This window comes from Panthera leo, chromosome D3 (assembly GCF_018350215.1).
Source record: "Panthera leo isolate Ple1 chromosome D3, P.leo_Ple1_pat1.1, whole genome shotgun sequence".
Taxonomy (NCBI): Eukaryota; Metazoa; Chordata; class Mammalia; order Carnivora; family Felidae; genus Panthera; species Panthera leo.
The window spans coordinates 4,681,607-4,706,351 of record NC_056690.1 but is presented as its reverse complement, the minus strand read 5'-3'; the positions used below and the strand labels follow the sequence as shown (position 1 = coordinate 4,706,351).

Genomic DNA, 24,745 nt, shown 5'->3' with positions numbered 1-24,745 from the left:
CTCAAGACTACTGCGTAAGGCTGTACAGGTTGTGCACTGCACACGGGCATGCCCAAGGCAGTATCATTCACACCTTAGACATGTAGGTTCAGGGACTTAGTAGGACAGTCATATAGCAGATGGCAGTGAAGTGCCTTATTCTAACCCATTATGATGTATGGGTATATTATGATAACTTTCTGGGGGAAGAAGGAGGCACTGTTTTCTTTTTCTTTCTTTCTTTTTTTAACGTTTATTCATTTTTGAGAGAGAGAGAGAGAGAGAGAGAGCATGAGCGGGGAAGAGGCAGAGAGAGAGGGAGACACAGAATCGGAAGCAGGCTCCAGGCTCCGAGCTGTCAGCACAGAGCCCGACGCGGGGCTCGAACTCACGAACCGCGAGATCATGACCTGAGCTGAAGTCGGATGCTTAACCGACTGAGGACTGAGCCACCCAGGCGCCCCAAGAGGCACTGTTTTCCAATTTGCACAGGGCTCACTGTGGACTAATGATAGCTTTGCTGCGTGAACACTTTCAGGGAACGTATCATTTTCTGCAGTATTCCGAAGCAGTACTTGATCCAACGATATTCCACGAGTCCTTAATGAGCACCGACTGGATGCCGGACCCACAGCGAGGCCCGGGGGACAGCGAGGGGAATAAGGAGCTACGTCCATACAGGGAAGACCAGCGTGAGACGGCCAAGGACACACGTGGTTGTGCGGTCACCGCTGTGGCAAGCACTCTGACGGGCAAGCAGAGGAGTCATGAAAACCTACAGCGCAGGCGTGAGCTGGTCTGCTGTGGGCTCCCGGAGGCTCTGATGCTCGACGAGGGCCGTGGTGGCCGGGAAGTCGGGGTCTGTAGGAGGAGAGAGAGCCGTGAAGGCCGAGGGCTTCCCAGGGTGCAACACACAGATCCCCTTGTGTGTGATGAGTTTACACAGGGCACAAAACTGTGTTAAGTAAAATTGGTTTACATAGGAAATTACTTCCTTTTAGTTCTCTTTCAACCTTTTTGATTAGGTCAACAACAGAGTCTCATTTGGATTCTACGGTCTTTTTAAACAATTCTCCAATATTTGCTAATTTCCATTTTTAATAGAGAAATAGTGGGCCTTTTGCCAAAGCCTCGGACAGGCGGCGGTCTGCAAATGGAATTTAATAATCCTGCTTTGTTTCAATTACAAGCAGCCTTGGCTTTGCACAACAGCGTGGGGCCACAGCCACGACTGTGTGCTGAAACGAGGCAGAACCCAGATTGAAAATCTAAATAATCGATGGGGAACGTTGTGGACTTTAAATAAACTCCTTTTGGGGTCGCCTGGGTGGCTCCGTCGGTTGAGGGTCCGACTTCGGCTCAGGTCACCATCTCGCAGTTGATGAGTTCGAGCCCCACGTCGGGCTCTGTGCTGACAGCTCGGAGCCTGGAGCCTGCTTCGGATTCTGTGTCTCCCTCTCTCTCTGCCCCTTCCCCGCTCATGCTCTGTCTTTCTGTGTCTCAAAAAAATAAAAGATAAACATTAAAATAAATAAATAAATACATAAACTCCTTTTGTGAACTTTTAAATAAAGTTTTGTGGGTTCCTATTGGTCATAAATGTAGAGGGAAATAAAAAAAAAACCTTGTAAAATCAATATTTAGTACATTGTAACTTGAGCATTAGCAACATTGAGAGCCGAAGCGTTTTATTGTTTTATTTCTTCTGGGGGAAACTTACCAGCAATCGTGTGAACAGTGTTTACTTTCTTGTTGTGTAACTTTCTAGACCGCCATACTCTGTACATGTGGAGTCCGTTCCCAACGTTTCATTTTCTGTTCCTTCAGCGCGGGGCCGGTTTCTCCAAGAATTGCTTTCCCCGTGAAGTTGTTTGGCTGGGTCAGTTCCTCTGGGACACCTCTGCCCTCCCTGTCATGACCACGTTCCCCCCCCCCCCCGCCCCGTATGGCGACCAGCTTCCCCGATGAAGTCCCCGCGGCTGCACCTCAAGGCTCTCCTGACCCACGGCAGGTAGTGTCCCCCGTCGGCTGGTTCCGCCATATCTCCATCTACACTTTTCATTTCTTTCATTTCTTTGCGGCATTTTCAGCTCTGTTGGCCAGTTCCCTCTGTGGATGATCTGTTTTTGCCAGGTGGTTTTATCCCTGGGGGACAAAGGGAGACATGATGACACGCTTTGCTGACTATGAACTGAATAATAGAGGCACCGTTATCCGCCACCAACAGACTGGGAAGTAATTGATGTGACTGGTCCCTCAGCATGAGATACATCTGTTTATTTGTGCACTAACTTATGGGCTGAAGAGCCAGCCGGGAGTCCGTACGTGACGCACTTACAGATAACACGGTATACCTTGGTTGTTGTAACCTGTTGTAGGGAGATTGGTATTTCTTAAATAGTGGTGACCGAAATCTGTGCATAGTGGGGCCTTGCTAAGAGAGGACTGCCTGTATATTTAGTTTTAAGGTTCTTTCTATTTGTGGCCAGTGACACAGACCCTTTCCATTTATGTTACGGAAAGCTTCTTTCTTAAAAATGTGTATTTAGTTAAGTCAAATCCTACAAAGTGTGGATCGATTCAAAGAAGTATCCATGATGGCCACAATTTGGGGAGAACTATGCATGAAAGACCAGGGTGGGGAAATGTTGCTTGGGCACCAGCTGCTGACCGCAGGAGGGGTTGTGTTCCCGAAGGTCGTATCTGCTTGTGAACGACAGATGGCTTTCTCTACGTTCTCCCCAAAGTATCAGTGCAGGGCTGTCCTGCTCACGTCTAGCACTGGTCCCCAGTATCCCTTCCTCCAAGTTGCATCAACTCAGAACAGAGCTACATGGGGACACGTGGGAGTATTCTATGTATATTTCTTTGTAATATCACGACATATCGCTAAGTCAATATATGTAGACTAAAAGCATTTTTCCTTCTTAATAGCCGTATGATATATCGTAGTGATCAACCCTCTTTTGATATTTAGACGGTTTGTTTCCCTTTTTTGTTTCTTTCTCTCTTCCTTTCATGTTTGTACTACAAAAAGTAAGGCAATGAATAAACTTTATAGAGATCGGTTCGTACAGTTGATAAAACCGTATTGTGTAATTGAAATTTGCTAAGAGATTAGAATTCAAATGTTTCCAACAAAAAAGCCCCCCAAACCCTGAATATGTAATTAACTTGTTGGGGTGAAACCTACCACAATGTATATGCATATCAAATCATTACTTTTTACACTTTAAATGCCTTACAGTTTTTTTCAATTAAATCTGCACAGTGCTGGGGCGCCTGGGTGGCTCAGTCGGTTGAGCGTCCGACTTCAGCTCAGGTCATGATCTCGCGGTCCGTGAGTTCGAGCCCCGCGTCGGGCTCTGGGCTGATGGCTCGGAGCCTGGAGCCTGCTTCCGATTCTGTGTCTCCCTCTCTCTCTGCCCCTCCCCCATTCATGCTCTGTCTCTCTCTGTCTCAAAAATAAATAAACATAAAAAAAAATTTCTTAAAAAATCTGCACAGTGCTGAAAAAAGAAAGAGAAAGATACTAAAAAACACAGAATGGCTGTATTAACATCAGAATGACATGTTAATAACAGGTCAAAGGATATTACCAGCGATTATGAAGTACAATTTATCATGATAAAGGAGTCAGTTCATCAAGAAAACGGAACAGTCTTAAATCTGTAAGCACTCAATAACAAAGCTTCAAAATACAAGAAGCAAAAATTTACATAACTGAAAGAAATAAATATAAATTGACAATTGTAGTTGGATGTTTAAACTCTTCTCCCTCAGTAACTGATAGAACAAGTCAGCAGAAATTTGGTAAGTTGGATCTTTGAGAAAATAAGTCATTTACTCAAGTCCACTCAGTGAGTGGGAGATCCAGGATTCTGGGTCAAGAATGACTCCAAAGTGTTCTCCGTACTACACTGAAGGTATAGTGTCTGAAAACAAAGTACATCGAATCCTTATTTATTAATTTTTTTAATGTTTATTTTTGAGAGAGAGAGAGAGAGAGGGAGAGAGAGAGAGGGAGACAGACCGCAAGTGGGGGAGGGGCAGAGAGAGACGGAGACAGAATCCAAAGCAGGCTCCAGGCTCTGAACTGTCAGCACAGAGCCCGACACAGGGCCTGAACTCACTAACCATGAGATCATGACCTGAGCTGAAGTCGGATGCTTAATCAAGACTGAGCCCCCCAAGTGCCCACATCCAATCCTTATTGAAATAAGTAATAACATAAATGTCCCAGTGAAAATACCTCCTTCAAGATAGAAGGCATAGATTCCTGCCCAGGGAAGATTTCATAACCAGCTCTGAGACCTGGGCAGGCCAGGTGCCCTCTCTGAGCCTCTGTTTCCCCCTCTGTGTGATGGTAATGGGTGTACTTTCCCTGATGACCTCCCAGGGGTGTTGAGAATCTCTTGGTGTTTTATGCGAGTAAAGTCACAATTACTTTCAAGGGTGGGAGGAGAGTGTCAGATGTGATGAGGAGAGGAGACGTTGGGGCTCGTTGTGCACGTTGGTGTGGTGGCCCCAGGACTCTGCTGTGCACAGGGGTGTTAGTTTGGTCTGTAATTGGGACTGGTGATTCCTCTCTAAATTAGGCAGTAACTAGATTTGGCTCAGTACTCACTAGGAATGTGTCCGAGTCTGCCGAAGATCAAATGAGAGACAGGAGCCCTTGTGATAGGCTCCATTTGTGAGCAGCCACTGAAAATGACCTGGGGCTAGCCAGTCCTCACCGGGGATCCCAGCCCTCTCAGCTTCTTAACCACTATGTGAGGAAGTTAGTCCCAAAGCAGAAGTAGGTGGAGAGGGTCAGCTCTGAGCCTGGGTCTGAGTCACGGGAGGCCCTGATTTGCAAGTTACAGAAAGCCCAATCTGATTGGATCAGCTGGAAGCACCTGCCCAGCCCTCCGACCAATCACGGGTCAGAGGGATGCCAGATGCTGACTGGCTGTAGGCCTGGTTGCCAGGATGCATTTCTGGAGCTGGGGGTGGGGTCTGAGCTCCCCAGCGTTTGTGGGGGTCAGGGGTCAAGTTCCCCCGAGGGGAGAGAGAATCAGAGCGGACTTGGGGCTAGTGCTTATCTGACCACCGGAGTCTGGGCGTGGCCAACGTCCCTCTTTCTGAAATAATAAGTCACTCCGTTTGCTCTCCATTTGGGGTTTGGATGACCCTTCAAAACTAATCTCCAAATCCACCGTGACATATAAATGTAGAAATTAGATTAACTCTGGGCATCGGAGCACATTAAGCTATCTAAATTACTGGGTTCAGTGACTCTCTTTGCTTCGGTCATGCTTCACCTGCCTTCCCAGTATCGAAAACAACTCCTTAACAGAAGTATCAAACGAAGGCACAGAATTTTTTTTTTTCTTTGCTAGTAACAGGATTAGTTCAAATCAAATATCCAGAACTGCTTATGTGCCCTACCCCCCTCACCCTCAAAAGGAGTTGAGAGGAGGATGTGTCCGGTAGGCAGCAAGCCTGAAGCAAATGGTAAGTAGCGTCATTTTCCTTCTCCTAAGAGGCCGGCAGAGTAGAGCCATCACGCGCCCCGTCATCCCGGCTGCTTGGCCAGCCCCTGCTCACGCATGGCCTGACCGAGGTCCTGTTCAGCCGCTGCCTCCGACCTTCAGTCTGCTGAGACCTGTGTCCTAGCCAGTGGCATCACTGGAGAGGAGACAGGAACTTTTTGAGGACAGCGTTGTTTTCTGGCCGTTTCATCGGTCTCAAGTTGGCTTCATCAGTTCTTTGACAGAAAAAGGGAAACGTTATGGTCGTCCTGAGTGTACAGATGACAGGATAGGATGATTTCTATTTCTGTTTCTTCTAGGTGAGGAGGTCCTGGCAGTAAGCAATCGCTTATTTTGCAATTTGAGCTTGTTACGAAAACGGAAAAAACCATCCCACTGGTTTCTCCAGAGTCATGAGGGAGGGATTTGTTTGTTAAAGAATAGAAACATTGAACTTTTCTCTCGATGCAGGTGACAGCCAGAGTTTTTGTTTTTGTTTTGTTTTTGTTTTTGTTTCTTTTCGTGACATGGGCCAAGGCTGGTCCCTCTGCGTTTACTTTCTACAATCCTAGAAAACAAGGCCTGTAGTGGGTTGAATAGTGTCCCCCAAATGGCTCAGATTCTAACCACTGGTATCTGTGAATGTGACCTTGTTTCCAATAAGTCCTTAGTAGATGTAATTGAGTTAAGGTTCTTAAGAAGAAATCATGCTGGGTTTATGGTGGTCCCTAAGGCCAGCAACTAATGTCCTTGTGACAAAAAAGGAGAGGGAGATTTAACACACACAGACAGGCGGGGGGGAGGGGAGCGGGGGTGGGACGGAGGCACAGAGGAGGAGGCCATGTGACGATGGAGGCAGAGACTGGCGCGATGTGGCCACAAGCCAAGGGATGCCTGGAGCCCCCAAACCGGAAGAGGGGAGGAAGGATCCTCCCCTGGAGCCTCTGGAAGGAGTGTGGCCCCACGGACACCTTGATTCCAGATGTCTCACCACCGGATCAGTGAGAGGATAAACTTCTGCTCTTTGTGGTCATTGGTGGCGGCTCTAGAAAACTAGTAAGTCGACTACGTGCTTGAAGATGCAGGTGAAGAGAGAAGGCACTTGGGGTTGGTCCAGCACAGCCGGGGAGACACAAAGAGATTTGCAGCCGGTGACTGCGTTGATCTGAACCCTGACGCGCCATTCACAGGTGCTGGGGCCGCACCGCACGGTGACTTTGAATTATAATAATACTAAGCTGCTAAGTGATACATTAATCTTAATACTGAGGTATGTTAAGGAAAACATGGAAACAATTTATCGCCAGATTGGAAGGATGGCTTCTAGCGTGACGTCACATGTGTCCTCCGTGTGGGAAAAGTAGACACGGGGCGGGGGGGGGGGGGGGAGGAGGGGAGGGCGGGGGGCGTGGTCTTCACAGAGTTGGGCACCTGACTGCCTTCTTCCAGCCGCTCCTAACACAGAAATTCTAAACAGCTTTCGGGGAGGAAAGTGTAGTTTGGGGTCAGGTTTGCCGACGAGGACATGCCTTTTCCTTTGCGGACAGACTTTATGAAAGTTTCCCGATTGGAAAGCTCTTCTGAACTGAATATCAGTTCTTGAGGGAGATAGGATAGGCTCAGGATTGAAGGCCCTGCGAGACCTTCCCGAATTGTGTCTTCCCAAGGAGGGGACTTCCTGCTGTGCCCTCCCCCCAGGTCGCCTGCCCTTAATACTACGCTGTGTAGACTGTGTGAGTTGTGGTACACGCCGGGCCTGTTGGTATTTACTCACTTGTTCAAACACCCGAATGACTCCAGCATTAGTGGTGTTTGGAGAGTTGTGCTAGAATCTGAGCCTTCCGTAGCGTATCTGAGAAGCAGCGTGTGAACTGTGGTGCCATGTGCTAAAAGGAAGCGTTTTTTTAAGTTTATTGATTTATTCAGAATAAAGTTTATTTTGAGAGAGAGACAGAGAGAGTGCATGTGCCAGCAACTGGAGAGGGGGCAGAGAGAGAGAATCCCAACCAGGCTCCACACTGTCTGTGCAGAGCCCGATGCTGGTCTCGATCCCACGACCCTGGGGTCGTGAGCTGCGCTGAAATCAAGAGTCAGACGCTCAACCGACTGAGCCGCCCAGGCGCCCCTGAAAGAAGGCATCTGTAACGCACTATAGGGACATAATTGAGGAAGTGATTAATTCCGACTGGGAGGAGATGTCATCTGGGAGGGTTTCACACAGGAGACCACACTTTACTAGCATCTTGAAGGATGAGTGGAGGTTTTCCATGAAGCCAATGTGGGAGCAGTGAGGCTGGTAAGTGACCTTTGTCGAGCACCTACGATGGGCCGGGCAGTGATCCCCGTGCTTCAAAGGCATCACCTGAATTGAGACCCATGACTACCTTACGAGGCAGAGGTGGAGTTACTGGCCGTCTCTGACAGGTGAGGAACCCGAATCGTGGAAGGAAGGAAGGGAGGAAGGAAGGAAGGGAGGGAGGGAGGAAGTTGAGTTTCCATGACTTTCCCGAGTGACCCAGGTGTGATTGGGACCAGGGGGTCTGGCTCCAAGCCTGGCCCTGCACCCATGCACTCTGCTGCCCCGCCCCCACCCCCGGCTTCTCCAGGCAGCAGGTGCATCGGGAGGAAGGGCACACACTTGCAGCCCGTGACCAGTTAAGGAAAGCGTATGCGTTTCCTCTCCCCCGGGCGATGTGTGACACCAGTCCTGGGCCGTGAGGAAATGACCAAACGCTTCTGAGCTTCAGTTTCTTCTCCAAGTGGGATCGGTGGCACATCTGACATTGGTAATGGACCTGCCTGTGTCCCTCTGTCTTTCCTGTGCATTGCTTCCCTCTCGTCCCCTCTTCTTCTGAACCAATAGTTCTTGAACGGAAGACACGAGCGACGCGGTAATGAACAACCAGCAAGTGAGATCTAATTTTGTGTCATGTTTACTGAGGTGTCACTGACGTGCCGTGACGCTCACCTGTTTGCAGTTTGTTGAGATTCGTGGAGAGTTACACGACCATCACCCCACCGCAGCCACAGACGGAATATTTCCATCATCCCCCAAACTCCTTCTAGCCTCTGCCTGGCCAGTCCTTACCCCACCCCACCCCAGCCTCTGACAACCACCATCTAATTTTTGTCACTACCATTCTCCCTTTAAAAGAATTTCACATCAGTGGGGTCCCATAGCATGTACTCGGGCTAGTTTCCCTTGGCCTAATTGCTTTTGGGTTCATTCACATTCCTGCATGTATCAGTGATTTATTGCTGACTGATATCGCATCGTGTGGGTGTGCCATACTTTGTTTATTCATTCACCAGCGGACGTGGGGATTCTTTCCAGCTTGGGGCTGGTAGGAGTAAAAATTCTGCATCCCTACATGGACATTCGTTTTCATTCATCTTGGGTGAGCACATAGGAGCCATTTCAGTGTCCGTTAGACCGAATATTTTCTGTCTAGGCATATTTTTTTTTTTTACCCCCTTTATACACAATTCCATCGTCTCCAGCATTTCTGGGTCTATTACTTGATTTTTCTCCTGGTTACCTATTTTAGAATGGCTCCTGTCCATTGTGAATCTCACCTTGTTGAGTGCTAGGTTTTGCTCTATTCTTCTAATCGGTGTCAATTTTGTTCTAGCATCCAGATAAGTTTGCTTCTTTCAAGGTTGCCTTTAAGCTTCTTTTTTTTTTCTTTTTTTTTTTTAACGTTTTATTTATTTTTGAGACAGAGAGAGACAGAGCATGAATGGGGGAGGGGCAGAGAGAGAGGGAGACACAGAACCGGAAGCAGGCTCCAGGCTCTGAGCCATCAGCCCAGAGCCCGACGCGGGGCTCGAACTCACGGACCGCGAGATCGTGACCTGAGCTGAAGTCGGACGCTTAACCGACTGAGCCACCCAGGCGCCCCGCCTTTAAGCTTCTTAAAGGGGCTGCTGGGTGGCTCAGTCGGTTAAATGTCAGACTCCCAATTTCAGCTCAGGTCATGATCTAACAGTTTGTGGGATTGAGCCCTGTATCTGGCTACACGCTGACAGCACGGAGCCTGCTTGGGATTCTCTCTCTCCCTCTCTCTCTCTGCCCCTCCCCTGCTTGCATGCTCTTTCTCTCTCTCAAAATAAATAAATAAACATTTTTAAAAAAGCTTCTCAGGGGCAGGTCTACAGCAGCCTTTACTGGGTCTAATTTAGCTCTACTGTTACGGCATGACCCTTCTCAGCATTCTGCCCGGTGTTCCCTGTCTTACGTGGTTTCTCCAGTCTGGCTAATTGGAACATGGATGGTTTCCAGCCCAGTGTGTGTTCCCGAATCGTTCAGCTTACTGCTTCTGGAGATTCTGTCCTCAGCCTTGCATGTACAGCCACGTACTGAGCCAGAGACCCCAGAGCCCCTTCTGAAGATGTTCGGATTCTTTCCCCACACCAAGCTCCTTTCTTTCGGATAAACTGCCTCCAAATTCTAGCTGCCTTAAACCTGATCTCTGTCACCTGATCTCAACAAGAGGGTGGAGTTTTATTTGAATTTATTCTTCCTACGGTAACCCAGGGACTTGCCTTCATTTTTCCTTATTTCTACCTATTTTCATAGTGTCAGAAAACGATTGCTGCCTGTATTTTGTCTGATTTTCTGAGTTACAGCAGGTGGGGTATTTCCGGGTCCTGAATGGAAGCAGAATTCCAAGCATTAATGTTTAGTGGGCGAGGCTGATCAGAAGCAAGTTAACAGGTTAATTTCCAAATTGTGGCAATTCCTGTGACATACAATTGGGTAATGTGTAAAAACAGAGCGAGAGAGACTAGTCAGAAAAGACCCTCCCTCTGGGGATTGATGAGAAACCATACAAAGGGCTTAGCATTCTGTCTGGCACGGAGTGTTATGATTTGCCTGTATTGATATTATATTATTCTTTTCTTTAAGTTTATTTATTTATTCTTGAGACAGAGAGCATGCACAAGTTGGGGAGGGGCAGAGAGAAAAGGGAGAGAGATTCCCAAGCAGGCTCCATGCTCTGGACTAAGCCAGATGCGGGGCTCGATCTCACGAACTGTGAGATCATGACCTGAGCCCAAATCAGAAGTCAGACGCTTAACTGACTGAGCCACCCAGGCACCTTGATACTATATTACTCTTCAAAAAAAAATTTTTTTTGGATGTTTACATTTGAGAGACAGAAGGCCAGCAGGGGAGGGGCAGAGAGGGAGACCCAGAATCAGAAACAGGCTCCAGGCTCTGAGCGGTCAGCACAGAGCCCGATGCGGGGCTCGAACTCACGAACCGCGAGATCATGACCTGAGCTGAAGTCGGACACTCAACCGACTGAGACACCAGCCACCTCGATAGTATATTATTCTTAACAAGCAGAATAGCATAGTGGTTACAGGCCTAGACTCTAGAGTAAGATTTTCTGGGTTTTAGTTCTGGGTCCAGCATTCAGTATTGAAATCTGGGATGAGTGTTTGTGACTCTGTTTTCTCATCTGTAAAATGGGGGTGATGAGGGCTCCTCCTCATAGGCTTGTTATGAGAATTATATGAATAAAAACATGAAGGTATAAACAGTGCCTGCATATCATGACTCTTCCACAGAAACTTCTGATTCTCATTGTTTCCCCCCTCACTTGTATGCTCAGCAGTGCCCTGAGCATTTGCTGAACAAGTGTTTTTGCTCTAGTGTGTTCCGTAGGGAAGTCCCCAGGGACATGACCGTGTTGAGAATCCCTGGCAGGTGCACCCCATTTCCCGGGGCGCTTTGCCAGGGCCCTGGCTTCTGAGGACGATCCTCTGTGCTGGGGCCGAGCCCAGCAGCCTCAGCTGCAGACAGACACAGGCTGCGGGAGTCAGGGCCGGAGCGGGCCGGGCCAGCCCCACGGTGGACACAGAGGCATGGTTTGTACAGAGCAGAGAGCCACGTGGCTCGGGTGTGAGGTCCAAGCACATCCTGTTCTCTTTGTTGCTGCCTCTGTCGTCCTGCTGCCCAGCTCAGTCCCCCTTGAATGCTCCCGCTTGTTAGCTTGCTGTCTTTCTCCGCTTGAGTCCCTCGTTTGTCTCTGTCCCTCTGCCCCTTCTCATTCTGTCTGGGTCAGTCTGTCTTTGTAGATCTCCCTGTCTGTCTGTCTGTCTCCCTCCCTCTTTAGGACTGTATGTTTTCGGTCTTTCTGTCTGTCTGCCTGTCTGTCTTTTTCCCTTTTGGACAGTAAGTTCTTCCTCTTCCTCCTCTCCCTCCCCTCCCCTCCCTTTCCCCGCCTCCCTCCCTCCTCCATCCACCCTCACTTGGAACTTGACTGTGGGACTGAATCAGCCCCAGCCTGCAGCAGCCCTCCCCGCCGCCCCCCTGCTTGCTGCAGTCACAGGGCCCCGCCACTGTATGCAGGGTTGTTTATATCAGGATGGAGTTTTCCTCGTGGGCTCGGGTCTCAGAGATGCTAAGCTTTTTCGGGAACATATGTCTCAGAGGTGCCATCAGATCTGCTTTCGCTTTTAATTGGACAGATGTCATTTGCTGGCGGTCTTCTGGCAACCGGAAGCTGTGTTATATTTTAACGCAGCTGAGCTGCATGGGAGGGTTTTCTTCCTTCCCCACCCTGGGCAGCGAAGAAATACAGCTGACAGGTTACGGTTGGGACTGAGGAGGTGCTGATGGTTAGAAGTAGGGCAAACACGGGGAAATGTGCTTCCGTGTTGGAGCTGGGATGTGGGAACAAACAGCGCCCGCCCTAAACCCGCGTGCATTCTGCGTGTGCCCCTCTCACGCGCGCGTTTTTCCCCGACGCTGCCTTTCTCTTCCCTGAGCTGCCGTATTCTCTCCCTTTCTCTCTGCCCCCATGTCATTGCCTCTGTCTAGCATTTTAAAACTGTGTGTGTCTTTTCTTTCTGTCCGACCGAAGCTTGGCTGTCACCTGTTGGTCTCTCTGGCTTTCCGTATGGCCCTCATGTCACCGTGGGCCGCGTCAGCTGCCGTCAGCGCCTGGGATCTTACATCCCCCCGGCAGGGTGGGACACAGTGGACGTAAACCTGACCGTGAGGCCCACTGGACAACCACGTGACCCTTCATCTGTCTCATCCATTAAGTAGCCTTTACCATCTCGCTGCCCTTGGTTACCAGCGTCCGTGAGCTTGCCCTGCGCGCTGGGTGACAGCTGGTCCACGTCCTTCCACACGGTTTCAGCTTCTTCCCTCCAAGCTGCCACCTGGGAGACAGCTGGACCGGACTCTGACTTAGACACATTCTATCAACTCCTTCTGAGTGCCATCCGACTCGATAGGACTTTCTCCATGTTATCCAGGGACTCATAAGGAGCTGAATTTTTGAAATCACTTACTGCTTTGTGGCTAGTAAATTATTAGAGTCCAAAAATAACTATCACATGGAGGGAAGTGGGCCGATTCCAGAGTTATGTAATACACAACAAGTGGGGTTGAAAATCATTGTCTCAGTTGGAGCTGGCAGGCATCCTTGTTTACTTCTGAGTGAAGTTTACATCTGTCTTACAGCTCTAGAAATCAGAAGTCGGGGTGTCCGAGAGCAAAACCAGGTCAGAGTTAGAGTCCCGTTCAGAGACTGACGCCCCTGTGCCAGGGACCAGAGGAGGTGGGCTGCTGGGCCTTGAGGACTGTGGTCCACACGCTCCCACGCTGGGGGAGCAGCTGGGATGGAACCTTCTAGAAGCCACATGTGGCCATGTCATGGGGTTTGGGGGCTGCTTGGCTGTTTCTGCTAAATCTTAAACCTTTTTGTTAAGTTTATTTAGTTACTTTGAGAGAGACAGAGAGAGCGTGAGTAGGGGAGGGGCAGAGAGTGAGGGAGAGAGTCCCAAGCAGGCTCTATGCGGTCAGTGCGCGCAACTTGACTCGGGGCTTGAACCCACAGCCGTGAGGTCATGACCCGAGCCGCAATCAAGAGTGAGACGCTCGACTGACTGAGCCACCCAGACACCCCTCTGCTAAATCTTAAGCTTTACATTTGTAAGATATCTACTTACAAGGTGTTAAAATCAAAGCTGAGAGAAATCTATCTTTTGTCCTTGAAGCGTGTGAGTCAGGCAAAGCAATGGAGTGTTGGCTGTGCTTCACAGGGGAGAAGCTAGGAGAAGCACCAGGGCAGCCAGGGTGATGGGCTTTGGTGTGTACGTGATTTTATTTACATCCTGGTTTGGCTGCTTAGCAGAAGTGTGATTCCGGCCAAATTAAAAGACCCTTTCCAGCCCTGGTTCCCTCATTCACACAGTGAGGATAAAAACAGTAATCCCTCGGTAGGGACGTTTGAGGATTAAATGAGATGTTAATAAGACTAGTTAATGTTTATCAAGAACTTATCATGTAGCAGACTCTTCTTTAGGGTGACTTTTATTTTTAGATATCAGTACATATTACACTGTATTTATTATAAATATGCATTATTATTAGCAGATAATGTGTGTAAATCGCTTAGCACAGTGCCTGGCACTTATCTAAGTGTTTAAGAAAAGCTAATTGTCGGGGTGCCCGGCTCGGTCGGTTAAGCGTCTGACTCTTGATCTCAAGGGTGTGAGTTCGAGCCCTGCATTGGACTCCGCAGGTGTGACGGCTACTTTGAAAACAAAGCTAGTTGTCATAAATGATGTTCATTAGGCACTTACCATCCCTGTATCTTTATGCATTTGTTCCTTGATTTGTTTGTTCTTTTGCTCCTTCATATTATTTTAAAATTTCCTAGGAGTCTGAATAAATGCATTTCTCAAATACCTTCCCCAAATTCCCCAGATGACAACATCCTCCCCCTTCTACACGAACACACCTTGGTGCTGTGTTTTATGCAGTGTTTCAGTTCCACACATGCCGATCCTGTATCTGCAAATGCTTCAGTGTGAATTTCCCAAACATTCTTGCAGAGGTAGAGTGAGATTATCAGTTAACAGTTGGTACGAAGAATTACCTCTACTCCAGACCTTATTCCAGTTTTGTCAGTTGTCCACTAACCTTCATTATAGCAAAGGGAACGTACTTTTTTTCTGTTTGAGGACCCGGTCTAGGATCACATGTACATTTGTTATTATATCTATCAGTCCTCTTCCATCTGGAAATTTCTCGGTCTTTGTCTTTCAGACTGTGATGCATTTGAAATGTACAAGCCAGTTGTTTTGTAGAATACGACCCCCAACTTGAATTTGTCTGAAGGTTCCTCATTATCAGATTCCATCCCCACCTTTTTTTTTAAACATATCAGAAGTGACGTTATGTCCTTTTTCAGGACACAGGGTGTCTGTTTATCCCAGTAAGTGACGTTATGTTCGATCACGTGGATGCCACGGTGTATGATGGGTTTTGGTTCCATATAGTTCCTGTTTTTCTCTTCGAAATTAACAAATCTCTTGCATGGAGATACACTAACACTATATGAATGTCCTGTTTCTTATCATACTTTTAATTACTGGTAGCATTCATGCTGATTCTTGCCTGAAACAATTATGGTGATAAATGGTGGTGGCCAGATGGTGATATGCTAATTTCATCGTTAGTTTTTACATTTATTAGTTGGAATTCTACCCTAAGGATGAAGTTTCCTTTCTCCCCTGTTTGTTTGTTTATATCAGTATGGACTCAGAAGCTTATTATATATTATACTTGTTGTATAATATATTATATTATTATAATTGGCTGTTACAATTATTTACAGTGCTGTAAAATTGTCCCAGATTGACCAGTGGGAGCGCCTTCAAGCTGTCTCCTGTGTCCTTTTGACATTTGTTCAAGCACTTTTTTATCTTCTGGCTCTACAATATATTTTAGGCTCATTATCTTGTGCTTTCTGTGCTTTGGCCCTAGAATTAGCCATTTTTCCCAGCAGCTCTGTTTCCTTTTTTTTTTTTTTTTTTGGAGAGGGTATTTAGAACCAAATCTGGGTCTGGGTGTGCTGATTATTAGGGTATCATTGCATCAAAGCCCTCTGAGCACAGAGAACTAGGGAAACACACCTACATTTGCACATACATAAACACGCATACACCTGCCATCTGCCATAAGTTCATGGCTGTACCTCTACTTCCAGTTCATGACTGAAGTTCACTCTTACCCTTTTTTTTTTTTTTTTTGCAATTTTAAATTCATTTCTTTAGCAGTGAGAAACCTGTCTCTCATTATTACCAACATATCTTACTTGCTCAATCCTAGAATTCACTAAAGTAGTTTTGGAACTGCTAACCTATTCTGTTGTGGAAAACACACCTAACTAGCATTCAGTATGTGTTTACACATATTTTTATCTTTAGCCCAAGGGTATAGGTCAAAATAGTATGCTGAAAGTTACATGCAACTCCTAGATTTTAATAGCTTAAAACAACAATGGTTTATTCTTCCTCTCACTACACGTCCAACACCCATCAGCCAGGGACTGTGCACTGCATTGTCCTTTCTCTGGACCCAGGTTTACCGAGAAACAACCCAAATGCCATCAACTGATAAATGGGTAAACGAAATGTGGGTATATCCATATAATGGAATATTACTCAGCCATAAAAAGGAATGGAGTGCTGACACATGCTACAACATGAATAAACTTCAAAACCATGCTTTGTGAAATAAGCCAGACACAAAAGGGCATGTGTAATATGGTTCCATTTACATAAAATGTGCAGAGTAAGGAAATGCATAGAGAGAGGAAGCAGATTGGGGGCTGGGAGGGGCTTGGAGGGTAAGGGGAGGATGGGGAGTGAGTAGCGTGTGCACATGGTATAAAATATTATGCAGCAGGTCAAACAATGAAAGGGAACCATATATTGGTTAGCAATAGTGTGGTGTGCCTCAGTTTCCTTCCTTGTAAAGTGAGAAATTTTTTCAAGACATGCCCACCAATTCTCTTTTTGGGCACATTGTTTGGCTGGATTTCACTGTCCACTTGAATTTAGGTATGGCCATGTACCTTGATTTGGGCAATGAAACTTGTGACGAGTGATGAGCTCACTTCCAGTCAGAAGCTCTAAGAGCACAAGACCTTATGCTCTCCCTTCCTCTGTCACAGTGACAAGTGGCTACTTGGTCAACGTGTGGGTCCAGAGTGAGGACAATGCAATGCAAAGTCATGAAGATTTGCACCTAAGTATTATTCTAAGAGTTTTATAGTTTGAGCTCTTATATTTGTGCTTATGATCCATTTTGAGTTGATTTTTTTTATATGGTGTGAGGTAGGGATCTAGTTTTTTTTTTTCTTTTCATGTGGATATCCAGTTATCCCAGCATTTTTTGTTGAAAAGACTCTTCTTTGAAACCTTTGAATTGTCTTGGCATCCTTGTCAAAAGTCATTTGGCTGAAAATGGAAAATGTGAAGGTTTATTTCTGGAAAGCCAATTATATTCATAAAAGGGTGAGTCCTCTCAGCTTTGTTCTTTTTAAAGACTGGGTTTTTTGGGGCACCTGGGTGGCTCAGTCAGTTAAGCATCCGACTCTTGATCTCAGCTCACGGTTCGTGAGTTCAAGCCCCACATCAGGCTCTGAACTGATGGCATGGAGCCTGCCTGGGATTCTGTCTCTCCCTCTCTCTCTTCCCCTCACTTGCTTGTGCTCTCTCTCTCTCTCTCTCTCTCTCTCTCCCAAAAATAAATAAATAAACTTAAAAAAAATAAGGAATTTTTTTTTGTTTGTTTTTGTTTTGGATTTTGAGAGGGTATCAGAGTATGAGCATGGGAGAGGCAGAGGAAGAGGGACACAGGGAATCTTTTTTTTTCTTTTTAAAGTTTTTGTTTATTTATTTTGAGAGAGACAGGGTGAGAGAGTGCAAGTGCGGGAAGGACAGAGAGAAGGAGAAGAGAGAGAGACAGAGACAGAGACAGAGAGAATCCCAAGCAGGCTCTGCATTGTCAGTGTGGAGCCCGATGCTGGGCTTGAACTCACGAACCACGAAATCATGACCTGAGCCAACATAAAGAGTCGGATGTTTAACCTACTGAGCCACCCAGGCGCCCCTGAAGATTGTTTTGACTGTTCCTTCATTTCCATATGAATTTTGGAATCAACTTGTCAATTTCTGTGAAAAAGCAGCTGGGATATTGATGGTGATTGCATCAACTATGTAAATCACTTTGAGGAGTATTGTCATCTTGACATTATTAAGTATTTCAATCTATGAACACAAGATGCTTTTACATTTATTTAGGTAGTCTTTAGTTTCTTTCAATGACATTTTTTAGTGTTCAGTATAAAATTCCTGCACCTTGGCTAAATTTATTTTAAGTAATTTGTTGTTGATTCTATTGTACCCAATAAATTACTTTTGCTTTAATGTCATTGATTTTCTATACTGTTTTCTATTCTTTCTATCATTCATTTCCACTCTCTTCTTTGTTTATGAAATTGTATGACAGACGCCATCATAAACCAGCAATACACTGAAAAAGAATTTTTTTGAGATATAATTTTAGTGACTCTAATATACAAATACTCTAAGAAATTCTTTTTAAAAATACAGACAAATAGAAAAATGAAAGAATCATTAGAAAAATAACAGAAGCAAACAATTCATAGAAACACAGATGCAAATAGACACTAAAAGTCTGAAACAAATGCTCAGTTTCCTTTTGAGTTCAGAGAAATATTAAAGTAGCAACAAAATGCCATTTTTTTTTACCGTTTGATACTGACAAAAATTAAACAGATTGATCACATAAAATGGTGGCAAAGATATGGGGAAACAGTCTCATGTATTACTGAAAGATGTGAAAACTGCTACTATGTTATTGAAACACAATCTGGCAGTACTTATTAAAATGAAAAAAATGTGCATGCCCTTTGGAGTTTTTGTTTTTGTTTTAAAAGTTTATACATTATGGTATGTTTGCCATAAGCAAGCTACCATCGGTCCTGTTACGTGCCTATTATAACATCATTGACTGTATTCCTTATGTTGTGCCTTTTATTCCTTTGACTTACTGATCTACTCTATTCTTTAGTCCTTTCTTCTTTCTGCTTGTTTGGGGTTTAGTTTGCTCTTCTGCAGGTGGAAGTCGAGGTCATTGGTTTGAGAGCTTCCTTTTCCTTTTTTATAATGCAGGCATTTACAGCCGTAAATGTCTATGTGCTACGTTCTCTGCGTCGTGTAAGGTTTCGGTATGTTGTGTTTTTGTTCGCAGTCATCTCAAAGCATTTCTGCAGTTTCCCTTGCGATTTCTGTTTTGAACCATTTATTGTTTACAAGGAGGCTGTTTAATTTCCACGTTTGTGGATTTCCCATGTTTGTGGATTTCCCACGTTTTGTCCTTTCCTCCTGTTGTACTTTCACTCCATTCCTATAGGAGAACATACTAGTGAATTTTCCATTTTCATTCTTGCACTTTTCAAGTCCACAATTTCCGTTTGTTTCTGTTCATAATTATTCATAATTTGTATTTCTTTATTGGAATTCACTCGCGAGTCCCCTTTCTCACACTTTCCTTTGGTTCTTTAGGTATGATTTTGTTTTAATTCTTTGTATTTGAAATAGCTGTTTAAAATATTTGCATCTTTGTCTAGTAAGTCCAACGTGTGGGCTTCCTCAAGAATAGTTCTTTTTTCTAAATTTTTTATTTAAAAAAAATTTTTTAATGTTTTTATTTATTTTTGAGACAGAGGGAGACAGAGCACGAGCAGGGGAGGCGCAGAGAGAGAGGGAGACACAGAATCCGAAGCAGGCTCCGGGCTCTGAGCTGTCAGCATAGAGCCTGACATGAAGCTTGAACTCACGGACTGTGAGATCTTGACTGAGCCGAAGTCGGTGGCTTAACCGATTGAGCCACACGGGCGCCCCTTTTTTAATTTGTTAAATGTTTATTTATTTTTGAGAGAGAGACAGAATGTGAATGGGGGAGGAGCAGAGAGAGAGGGAGACACAGAATCCGAAGCAGGCTCCAGGCCCTGAGCTGTCAGCACAGAACCTGACACAGGGCTCAAACTCATGAACCTCGAGATCACAACCTGAGCTGAAGTTGGACGCTTAACTGACTGAGTGACCCAGGCACCCCAACCACAGTTCTTCTTGATTGCTTTTCGTCTTGTGACTGGACCATACTTTTTTGTTTGTTTGCTTGTCTCCTAATTTTGTTGTTGTTGAAAAGGGGAAATTTCAAATAATGTCCTGTACCAACTCTGAAATTGAGTTATCTCTTTTTCCTTGGGTTTTCATTGTTGTTTATTGTAGTAGTAAGTTGGTTTATTTGGTGACTTTTATGAAGTCTGTAGACTCTATTTTTTGCTGTGTGTGGTCGCTGCAGTCTTGGTTTGGCCAGCTTGGTGGTCAGCCCCTGATTGTAGAGATTGCCCTAGACACTTGGAATCAGTACGTGCCCCAGTCTTTACCGAGAGTCTCTTTGTGTGTGTTGGGACACAGTTTCAATACCAGCCAGGCATTTGACAGCCCTGCCTTAGCTTTCACTTCCTGCTTTAACAGAACCTCAAAGTCAGCCCGTGGTGAGAGCTTAGAGCCTTCTCAGGTCTTTTTTGAGTATGAACACAGCCCAGGACGTACACACAGCCCTATGTATAAGCATAGTCTTGTAGGCTCCCCAGGATAAGCATTAGCTTTCCAAAGTACCTCTGGATATCTTACTCCTCATATTTTCCTTTTAAGCTTTTGGGTTGGTCTATTTTTTTTTTTTTTTTTTTTTGCACCAAACTTTATTCAGTGCCTCCAGGCAGCTATGAAGTTAAACAATTGCCGACAATGGCTTTGAACAAATACCTCTAGGGATAAAGCTTGTCACACTGGGTGAACTCAGAGCGAGTCAAATACTGACAGCCTTGTAAGTGGGATCTTCCAGGGAGCTATCAGACAAGTCAAATAACGGCAGTTCTTTGGGAATTAGGGTCTGAAGGCTCTCCAGTGCTGATTTGCTCTCTCCAGTGGCTTTCGTCCTGCGAACCCAGGAGTTTTTATTGTTGACAGTGAGCTGCAATTTTTTTAAAGCTACTAAGGAGCTGGGAAGTAGGGGATGGGAATAAGTCAAGTAAAAATGCCACAAACTTCGCTCTTTTTTAACCAAGATTTAGCTATTTTTCTTGAATACATGCTCTCCTGGTTGCATAGCCTTTATTTCCAGAGTTGTAAAAAAATTGATTTTGACTTTTTCTCCTTTTTTTTGGCCAGTTTTCTCCTGGCTTTCTGGAGAGAATTTGTGGATGTCCTTACTCTGCCATTTTCACTGATGCTGCTGTGGTGTGCAACATTAATGGAAACTCATCTTCATAAAGGAATATAAATATGTTTTCAAGGCATAAAACCTAGAGCTTGCACAAATAGCAGAATAAAAGAGTTGTATTTTGATAGATGGTGGATTTTTAGCAGTCTGTGGCAACAGGGGATGATTTAGATGTAATATTTCACAAGATTAAATTGCTTTCTTATTGTGTCAGAGGCAGGTAGGATTGCCTTTGGGATTTGGAGGAGGCCATTGATGGCCACTGGAAAACACGGTTGCAAAAATCTCAGCCACACATGTAAGACTACAGGAAGAAACATGGTTACAAAGGTATTTGGGATAAAAACACAAGCTTGGATCAGTGGGGATTGGTTGTTAGAAGAAACAAAGTCACCTGCCTTGAAACTCAGTTTGATAAAATTGTTGTGGTGTCTTCTTGAAGCCTGTGAGTTTCTACATAGTAGAGATTGGTGCTCATTTTAGAGCCTTGCATGTTGCTTATTCTCACATGTATTCGTCAAGACTTTCAGGTGTAAGTTGGCTTACAGTTAAAATCAGCTTGGGGCGCCTGGGTGGTTCGGTCGGTTAAGTGTCTGACTCGATTTCGGCTGGGGTTCGTGGGTTCGGATCCTGCGTGGGGCTCTACGCTGAGGGTGCGGAGCCTTCTTGGGATTCTCTCTCTCCCCCACTCTCTCTCTCTCTCTCTCTCTCTCTTTCTCCAAAATAAATAATGAACATTTTTTAAAAATTAAGAAAATAAAATAGGCTTAAGTAAAAGTTTTTGTATGTATATCTAAATTTCCAAAGATAGAGGACATTGATGTGTCTGGATTCAGAAACTCAGAAACCTTCCAGGAATCTGCCCTGTCCCGCTCTTGTCTTTGATTTCCTTTGTCTGCATTTCGCTTGAATCAGTCTCCTCGAAGGGCCACGTTTGGTGTGTGTGCTCCTCTGTGGAGCCTGACTCAGTGGTCTGAGGTCAGCACCACCTAAGCCACATTCATTGGTAGCAGAGTAGGATGATACCCAGAGGAAAAACAAAACGTTGTCATTTCAAACAGAAACTTGGGTGGATTTTTCAGCATCCGTGAACACTCATCAGGCAGAATTAATGCCTGCCCGTTACACACGGCAAACACCCCCGTATCGAGTTTCCCGATTGCGTTAGGAGCAGAACCTAGCCATGTGTTGTGGAATCACGATACCGTCCCTCACCTTTCACCCGTGGTGATTTCGTCCACACCCACACCACTGTCCCACCTTTGGGGAGTTCTCGTCTCAATTTCTGCAGTGCTTCCTGCTTCCTGTCCTTGATGTACACCTGAAATATAAAGGTGCCTATAGCTCATGTCCCTGGGGAGAACGGAATATTCAGATACATGGACTGTAGTTATGTGGTTTTGGACGTAACTCCTTGAGGGTCCGTCCAGGGGAGAGGACATACGTAAAACCAAACACCAACTTATTTTTTTTTTCATCTTTCTTAGATTGGGCTGGCACTGTTTACGAATACTCACTACAAAGTTGGCTTTTTTTACTGATGAGTAGCTATTATTTTAGGTTTAATTTCGGTGAGTAACAAATCATCTATGAACCGGGAATAACAGTAGGAACTATCTTGGAAGGGTTGTGGAGTAAGCTGAACAAGCAATTAATTACATGCAAAGTACTTAGAGTACTGCCTATTAATTATTATTATTATGTATTACTCATTGACTCCCACCTCTTACTGATCTTCAGTTTTAAGGTGGATAATGAGGGGGTCATTTAGAAAACCAGGTACAGGACCCACTTAGTGCTTGAGCTGAGACTAGGGGATCCAAGACTGAGAAGAGAATGTGAAGCAATTATCCGTTGGGTAGAGTCTGGTGGAGGCGACCGTGTCGTTCGGGGGACCTCGCTGCTGAGCGGCATTTTGCCCGGCTTCCACCGGCTTCTCTAGTTGACTTTCACTCTTGGGACGAGTGTGGAAGGAGCGTCTTTCCCGGAGTCCCTTTGTGGACCTGCCTGGTGGCTCTTTACTTCATTCCTGGAGCAAACCTTTCATAGCATCTGCGGCAGTAGCTGCACGGATGCAGCCCTTGTTCATTTGCCGCCAATTCCGTTCCGAGCTCTGTACGTAGAGGGTCTCGCTAAGCCTTCACGAGGTCACCACGCGGTGGGTACCTTTGTTCTCCCCGTGTCCCACATCAGGGAACTGGGGCGCGGGGGGGAGGGAAGTGCCTTGTGGCGGACCCGGGAACGGACTGTGAAAGCCGTTTGCACGCCCGCACTCCACCGCCAGCTTCACTAGGGACGCCCGCTCTGCCAGCCGCCTCCGCAGGTGGCTCCCCGTGCGACAAGCCTTGGACTTCCTGGCGAGGACGAGCGGGTGCACTCTTCCCCCAGCCTGCCTCCCCCTGCTGAGACCGCGGACAGATGGCCGGTGTGACGGGCGCCGTCTGGCTCGCTTGAGGGAGTGGCCGGGAGAACAGCAGAGAAGTAGCCCTGGCCTCGAGGGGTCACTGGACCAGGGTCGGCGGCCGGAGCCTCCGGAGTCCGGTCGTGCGACAGGTGCAGTCAAACCCGCGATGGGTCTTTCACTGGAGTCGGACCTTCTGGGACTTGGGATCCACTGACACGGGGGCCGAGCCAGGCCCAAAGCCAGACCGTCCAGTCCCGGAGCCTGTGCGCCAGACGTCCCCCCACACAGCTTCCCACGCACCAGGTTCCGTCCCCGGTTCCGGGGATGGGACGAGGTCAGAACAGAGGGGGCCGAGACCTTGGGGAGTCTACGGTCTGATGAGTAGTTAGACATGGAAACACAAGCACCAGATGAACACGGGGTGAGCATCGGGGGTGGGTTCCCGCGGGGCAGACCGGGCGCGCCGTCCACACCGTGGCGGGCAGAGGAGCCCCGCTCCCCCCAAGAAGCGGGTGTGGAGGCTGAGACGCGCGGGTGTGGTGAGGGCTCTGCGTGGCTGCGAGCGGGGGTGAGGGTGAGGACTGGGGAGAGGTCTGGGGGGCTCCCGTGGGAGGGCCGGTGGGGGGGCGAGAGAGCCGGAGGCAGGGTCAGGGTCAGATGGCCGCGGGCCGCGAGTGTGGACTTAATCTTAACAACAAACGGCAGGAGGCTTTCCAAGGGTTGCAACCTAGGGGAGAAACGCTGCGAGTTCCGTTGCGATACAAAGGATGCTCTTCAACTGTCGTGGGGGGCGTGGACACGGGAGGTGGGTGGGCAGCCGTGGCGGCTGTCCACGCGGCAGGACAGGGTCTCCGTGGCGGTGGTCGTGGGGGCAGCAAGAATGTGGCAGGCGGGGGGGGGAGAAGTCCCGAAGGTGGCCCCCGCGGGACCCCGGGGATCAGCAGAGGAAGACAGACGTTGCCGAGGCGCCCGCGGATCCCTGGGCTTGGAGGGGACCCTGGTGACCGGGAGGCCTGGGGGAGGAAGGGGGCTGGCGGTCGGCTCCGGAAGGCAGAGGTTGCTTTTCGGCGACCGGTTCTCCCTGTTCTGTGTGTGGTTACTTTCCTCCTCCTCCTCCCCCTCCTCCTCCTCCTCCTTTTTCTTCTTCTTCTTCTTCTTTGTAAAGAATCTTTTTTCTCAATGTTTCTTTTTGAGAGACAGAGAGAGAGAGCGCGTGTGAGCGAGCTAGTGGGGGAGGGGCAGAGAGGGAGAGAGAGGATGCAAAGCGGGCTCTACGCTGACAGCACAGAGCCCGATGTGAGGCCGTGAGATCGTGACCCGAGCCAACACTGGCCGCTTAACCGGCTGAACCGCCAGGCGCCCCAGTTCCGGGTCTTCATTTGAAACTACGGCGAGGGCCGCGCTCACGGTCTTGGTGAGCTGGGAGGACAGGCGGCCGCCCACCGAGTGAGCCCGGAGCGGAGATCTGGGGACCGTTGGAGAGCACCCCGTGTGGTGGGGGAGCCCGGCCGCAGGCTGGAGCGAGGGGGCGAGGGGGCTGGTGGCAGGAAGGGTCCCGGGAGGGGTGACCGTGCCCCTGTCCCTGGGGGCGGAGGAGGGAGCGCGGCTGTCGGGCTCCGGGAGCTCAGCCTGGGACGCGCTGTCCCCGGCCTCCCCGAACCGCCGAGCCGCGGGGCCTCCGCACTGGGTCCGGGCAGACGGAGTCTCGATGGCAGGGGG

At 47.3% G+C, this 24,745-nt stretch overlaps 1 protein-coding gene across 5 annotated transcripts in view; it reads left to right on the top strand.

The window, feature by feature from the left end:
• Positions 1–24,745, top strand: part of LOC122203308 (transmembrane protein 132B) — a 326,990-nt gene that overhangs the window by 258,139 nt on the left and 44,106 nt on the right. The window contains exon 1 of one of the 5 annotated variants that reach the window (XM_042910004.1): positions 5,178–5,475. The exons of 2 other annotated variants lie outside the window; for them this stretch is intronic. In XM_042910004.1, the coding sequence (XP_042765938.1) occupies positions 5,473–5,475 (3 nt within the window). In that variant the 5' untranslated portion in view covers positions 5,178–5,472. Of the gene's footprint in view, positions 1–5,177; positions 5,476–5,913; positions 5,964–23,412; positions 23,448–24,745 lie in introns of those variants that run through there. 2 more of the 5 variants (XM_042910003.1, XM_042910002.1) reach the window with 2 other exon arrangements.